General features: G+C 49.5%; 1 protein-coding gene across 1 annotated transcript; it reads left to right on the forward strand.

Moving 5' to 3' along the window:
* The first annotated feature begins 1,739 nt into the window (after positions 1-1,739).
* LOC127302832 (probable flavin-containing monooxygenase 1) lies at positions 1,740-3,544 on the forward strand. Its single transcript, XM_051333474.1, has one exon. It carries the CDS (start codon positions 1,766-1,768, stop codon positions 3,359-3,361), a length of 1,596 nt encoding a protein of 531 aa, XP_051189434.1. The 5' UTR covers positions 1,740-1,765; the 3' UTR covers positions 3,362-3,544.
* The last annotated feature ends 3,391 nt before the right edge of the window (positions 3,545-6,935 follow it).

The following is a 6,935-nucleotide window of genomic DNA, read 5'->3' on the forward strand; positions in this document are numbered from 1 at the left end:
CCCGGCCCGGCGCAGCAGCAGCAGCCGGCCACGGTCCTGGCGGTTCAGCTGCCAAGCGGGGACACTGGGGTGGTGCAGCCCCCTCTGGCGGCTTCGCTCCCTCTTGCTCGTCCTGGATGTAGCGAGGAGCGGAGGGAGGTGTGGCCGGCCTCGCTTCAGGCGCCTCAGACGGAGGTGCATGGAAGGTTGGGGAGGAGCCCCAACCGGTCTTCCTTGCCCTCTTCACCTAGGGGCCAGTAGCGTCGCGGGCGGGTTCGGTGCAGGGGGCTTCTACGCCATCTACCCCTGCATCGACTTCACCTTCTTCAGCTCCGAGGTCGCCGTCTTCACCTTCCTCGGTGTCGGGCTCGGTACCATCTTCACCACGCTCGAGTCCTTGTCCGCCGGCTGCCGCCATTCAGCAGCCTCGTCCCACTTGTCCTCCACCGGTTGCTCAACCGATGGTGAGGAGGAGTGGGAGGTACGCTCTGACGGAGGACGGTGTGGGGGTTACAGATGAAGACGTGATGCAGAGGGCCATGCGGCGCAAGGCGGAGAAGAACCACGACACGGCAGGTCATCTACAGATGTACAGGTATTCTCCGTTCGTGGTTATCTCTTCAGCGGGTGGAGAACCGAGACCTATTTACGGAGTTCTGTACACGGTTGGAGGCTACGGCGAGGGATACTTTTTCCCTACATGGATGACAGCATAGTCTACGGATTGTAGCGCCACCCTCATCTTAGGCGTCATATGATTCATCTCTTCGATATGTATTTCGCCTAGTTTTTATATACTTTGAATCCAGACACTTGAACGGCTGTGTGCATCCTGATTATGCAAAGGCTGGATGTAATTGCTTTCCAAAAATAATAAAGCATCCTTTATCGAAAAAAATACTTGAAATCCGAAGCGTAATATATTTCTCTTTATTTGTTAGTAAACAGAACTCAAACATTTCATTGACCTAATAACCAGTTATAATCATATATATGAGCGACGCAATCAGATAATGCTTTCGATTTACGTTTTCTACATACACGAGAAGAAATATAAAGAAGTGAGTGATTTATTATCTATAACCCATATTTATTATTAAATTTATCGTTTATGCTATAAGTGTGGTGTTCCTCGAAAATGAGATTCAAAGAAAAGATCGCTAGCAAGGAGGTGGAGTTCCTCGCCCTGCGAGTGTCGTAGTACTATCTATTGTCGATCTGTTGCAGTACTATATATTTTGTGTTGAAGCATCTATGTAATGTCTAGATCGAACTATCTATGAACGAAACCGTCGTAGTATTATGTCCAAATGGCAAATGTTAAACTATGTGCCGGCGTTGGATTTCATCTCAAATGTGCCAAACACTATAACTGTTTATGAAATTATTTTGCATCACATGGAATTGCACAGGTAATGCATATCACCTGGACTTGCTGAATATTTTTTTGGTGGTGTAAAAACTAAAAAACACATAAATGCAGGTGATATAAAACTACGTTTTGATGATGTATTTTACATCACCGGTTGAAGACGTTCTAACAGAAATTTAACACTTGAAGAACTATACGTACCAAAAAAAACATGGAGAGCTCTCCGTCGTCTCCAATCTCATCAGTCATTTGTCACCAAGAAGCAGCCAACGAACGGCACTGCACTTGTAATTGATTTCCAATTATAAAATGTTGCACGTGATCCGCGCCACTGCATACAGTATTACCAGCTGTCCTGCCAAAAATCATTACATTAGCAGACATCAGTGTACAGAATTCCAAATCATTTGAGCAATGGATCACAGGGCGAAGCGGGTGGCGGTCGTGGGCGCCGGCACGAGCGGCCTGGCGGCGTGCAAGCACCTCCTGGCGCGCGGCTTCCAGCCGGTGGTGTTCGAGGCCGGGGAGTCCGTGGGCGGGCTGTGGACGCGCACGCTCGCCTCCACCAGGCTCCAGTCCCCCGCCGTCGCGTACCGCTACTCCGACTTCCCGTGGCCGGACTCCGCCGACGTGTTCCCGCGCCACGACCAGGTTGTTGACTACCTCGCCGCCTACGCGCGCCGCTTCGGCGTCGACGAGTGCGTCAGGTTCAGGAGCACCGTCGTCTCCGCGGAGTACGTCGGCGCCCAGCCGGAGGACGCGGCGGACGGGTGGGAGCGGTGGGCCGGCAACGGCGAGGCGTTCGGCGATGGCACGGGCGTCTGGCGCCTCACAGTGCGCCAACACGGCGCCAGCGAGAAGGAGCCGGAGACGGAGACGCACGAGTTCGACTTTCTGATCCTCTGCATCGGCAGGGTTAGCGGCGTGCCCAACATCCCGTCGTCGTTCCCGGCCAACGGCGGCCCAGAGGCGTTTCGGGGGCGGGTGCTCCACTCCATGGAGCTCTCCAACATGGACGACGCGGACGCCGCTGCGCTGGTGAAGGGCAAGCGCGTGGCCGTCGTGGGCGCCGGCAAGACGGCCTACGAAATCGCCACGGAGTGCGCAGAGGCCAACGGCGCCGGGCTGCCGTGCACTATGGTGTGCCGGAACCCGCAGATGCTGCTGAACCGCCCGGACGTGTGGGGCAAGGTCAGCATCGTGTACCTCTACATGAACCGCTTCGCCGAGCTCATGGTCCCCAAGCCTGGCGCCGGCGCCGCCTCCCGCCTCCTCACCGCGCTGCTCGCGCCGCTGGCCTGGGCGATATCGGCGGCGACGGGGGCGTGGTACCGGAGGGAGATCCCCATGCGGAAGTATGGGATGGAACCCGGGCAAGGGTTCGCGAGGTGCGTGTCGTCGTGCCTCATCTCCATGCTGCCGGACGGGTTCTACGACAGGGTGAAGGAAGGCAGCATCGTCCTCGCCAGGTCCAAAGCATTCAGCTTCTGCGCCGACGGCCTAGTGCTTGACGGCGGTGGCGAGAAGCAGCGCGTCGTGCCGGCCGACGTGGTGATCCTGGCCACCGGCTTCCGCGGAGACCAGAAGCTGAGGGACATGTTCGTGTCGCCGCGGGTGAAAGACATCATCGCCGGTACGCCGCTGTACAGGGAGTGCGTGCACCCGCGGGTCGCGCAGATGGCGGTGCTGGGCTACGCGGAGGGGCTCAACAACATATACGCGGCCGAGATGGCGGCCAAGTGGGTGGCGCGGCTGCTGGACGGTGCGTTCCGGCTGCCGAGCGTGCGGCGGATGGAGGAGAGCTGCACGGAGTGGGGGAAATACTACGCGCGGAGGAGCGGGGGCGGCGGGGACGGGCAGACCGCGTGGAGGCCGTGCATCGGCGCCGTGAACCTATGGTACAACGACGAGCTTTGCCGTGATATGGGGTGCGAGCACAGGAGGAAGAAGGGGTTCCTCGCCGAGTGGTTCCAGCCCTACGGGGCCGTCGACTACGCCGACATTAAGTGAGCGAGAGAGAATGGATGTGTCTGCCATCGGTGGCGATCTGCCTAGTCAAAGACCAGTGTTTACATTTGTTTTCCATTTCAAGCACACCGGTTGTTGAACCGGAAAAGAAGTAAGAACACCATAAACTAAGTATTATGTGGTTGTCCAGTTCGTATTTTGAAGTAGTCAAAACCGGTTAAATCATCCAAGTTTTTAAAGTTGGGTACTAGAGATATTTCGATCCTCATAAAAATATCTGAAATTTGAAGAAATAGTACAAACACAGAAATTGAATTCAGTTTGAATATAATCTGAATCTAACCTGAAATTCTAAAAATATTATTGTGCTTATTACATATACATATTTTGTTGTTCAACTTTATCCCTTATAGGTGATTTTGTGGGGTGACATGGATATGTTTCATTGGGCTTAAGGTTTATATCACCCTGATGTGTATTGTAAAGAAGCCCATGATGATAGCAGTCGAAACTCGCAAGACGAAGCTTATCAAGTAAGGAAAGGCCCACCGCAGAGCCGACTTATTCTTAGTTAGGCAAGTCATATATGTAAACCGACCCTAACTGGACTCTGAGACCCATCCTCTTATATAAAGGCTAGGAGGAGCCAGAACGAGATCATCGAATCTTTGTTGTAAACCCTAGTTTGTTCTAGTTTACGACGCTTTAGCCTCATAATCAATCTATCGGATAAGTCTCGACCATGTCTACATAGTTCACGAACCGTAGGGTGACACACTTAAAGTTTGATGTCGTTTTAAGTAGATATGGAATATGGAACGGAGTTAGAATTTTGTTCAGAGTCTCGGATCGCGAGCAGGTCCGGAATGGTCCGGAGAATAAGATTCATATATAGGAAGTCACTTTCCAAGTTTGGAAATGATCCGGTGTATTTATGGAAGGCGCTAGAATGTTCTAGAACCTTCCGGATGAAATCACCATGGAAGGTGGAGTCCCGGTTGGACTCCACCAAACCCAACCAGCCAACCAAGTGGGAGGGTGGAGTCCATGGAGGACTCCACCTCCTTGGCCGGCCAAAGAAAGGGGGAAGGGGAGAGTCCATGTCCCTCTAGGTTTCGTGCATAAGGCAGTTTTTGAATTGGGGTCTTATTCGAAGACTTTGGGCAAACCCTTGGGGTTCCACCTATATAATGAGGGAGGGAGGGAGGGGCCGGCCACCTCTTTGGCCGCACCAACCAGAGCCACCAAGGCCGGCGCCCCAGCTGCCCCTCTCCCCAAACCCTAGCACACCTCCCTCCTCATACATCTCCCGCAGCGCTTAGGCGAAGCCCTGCCGGAGATCTCCACCACCACCGACACCACGTCGTCGTGCTGTCGGGATTCCGAGGAGGATCTACTACTTCTGTTGCCCGCTTGAACAGGGAGAAGGACGTCGTCATCAACACCGTACGTGTGACCGAGTACGGAGGTGCTGCCTGACTGTGGCACCGTCAAGATCTTCTACGCGCTTTTGAAAGCGGCAAGTGATCGACTACAACAACAACGAGATCTAATCTCGTAGGCTTTGGAAATCTTCGAGGGTTAGTCTCATGATCTTCTCGTTGCTATCATCTTCTAGATTGCATCTTGGCTTGTTATTCGTTCTTGCGGTAGGAAATTTGTTGTTTTCTATGCTACGAATCCCATCAGTGGTATCAGAGCCGTGTCTATGCATAGATTGGTTGCACGAGTAGAACACAATGGTTTTGTGGGCGTTGATGCTTTGTTGTCTTTAGTTCGTGTACTTTGCATCTTGCGGGATGGTGGGATGAAGCGGCCCGGGCTAACTTTACATGACCGCGTTCATGAGACTTGCTCCACGCTCGACATGCAACTTGTATTGCATAAGTGGCTTTGCGGGTGTCTGTCTCTCTCACCATAGTGAAGATTCAGTTTACTCTTTCTATTGACAACACTAGTATCACCATTGTGGTTCATGTTTGTAGGTAGATTGGATCTTGCTCGAAAACCCTAAACCACGTAAAATATGCAAACCAAATTAAAGGCGTCTAACTTGTTTTTGCAGGGTTTGGTGATGGGATATGGCCATGATGTGATGATGAATATGTATGAGATGATCATTATTTTATTGTGGCAACCGGCAGGAGCCTTATGGTTGTCTTTATATTTCATGTTGTAGTATTATTTCAAAGTAGTTGTAATAGTTGCTACATGAGGTGAGCAACCATGAAGACGGTGCCATGAACCTTGACGCTACGCCGACGATGATGGATATCATGCCCGTTGATGATGGAGATCATGTCCGTGCTTTGGAGATGAAGATCAAAGGCGCAAAGACTAAAGGGCCATATCATATCACATTATGAATTGCATGTGATGTTAATCCTTTATGCATCTTATCTTGCTTAGATCGCGACGGTAGCATTATAAGATGATCCCTCACATTAATATCAAGATAATAAAGTGTTCTCCTCTCGTATGCACCGTTGCTACAGTTTGTCGTTTTGAAGCATCTCGTGATGATCGGATGTGATAGATTCTATATTCACATACGACGGGTGTAAGTCATGTTGCACACGCGGAATACTTGGGTTTGCTTGACGGGCCTAGCATGTACCGACATGGCCTCGGAACACAGGAAACCGAAAGGTTGAACACGAGTCATATGGATGATATGATCAACATGTTGATGTTCACCATTGAAGCTACATCATCTCACGTGATGATCGGTTTTGGTGTAGTGGATATGGATCGTGTACCACTAAACAACTATGAGGGATGTTGTATTAAATGGGAGTTCATTAGTAATTAGATTAAAATATGAACTAATTATCATGAACATAGTCTGAATAGTATTTTGAATTAATTTGTAGAATTGGCATCCGTTTTCTACCATGCGCTAGCCTTGTAATTGAGATAGATATACTGTTAAGTCTGACAAGTAACTTTACGGACTGGTACCGTATTGTTAAAGAATCAAGAAATGATTAAGTCCTATTGAAACTTTTAGTAAACCTCACATTGCTAATTCAAAGAAACATGGTTTCAATTAGTACTTAGAATCATCTTATCTCCGTGAAACTTCAAGTTCAAATCTATTTCAAAAGTAAGGAGCTGGAATTTTTTTTCAGAAATAAGCAAGGTATGCGATATATGTTATATCTATGACCTTATTGGAAGATGATAGAATATAATCTAGTGAGACTACATAAACTCATAAGTTTTATGGGAATATACGAAGGTTGAAGACGCCAGGCGTCCCAATCCTCCAACTAGTTGGGCACTAACGATATTCGCATATCCATGAAATGATCGTCCTTAGTATGCACCGTTGCTAAGACTCGTCGTTTCGAAACATCACGTGATGATCAATTGTTATAGATTCTACGTGTGCATACAACGGGTGCAAGCCAGATTTGCACATGCGAATACTGAGGTTAAACTGTACGAGCCTAGCATGTACAGACATGGTCTCGGAAAGTCGTCATGATATGATGGATAAAATTATGAGTGAAATTGTTCATCATATTACAAAGTTACTAATAGTGAAATCTGGAACACTTGTCATATGATGATCAACTTCAAAGTAAGAACCTCAAGATTATTGGTATTTGAC

This window comes from Lolium perenne, chromosome 5, assembly GCF_019359855.2.
Source record: "Lolium perenne isolate Kyuss_39 chromosome 5, Kyuss_2.0, whole genome shotgun sequence".
Lineage (NCBI taxonomy): Eukaryota > Viridiplantae > Streptophyta > Magnoliopsida > Poales > Poaceae > Lolium > Lolium perenne.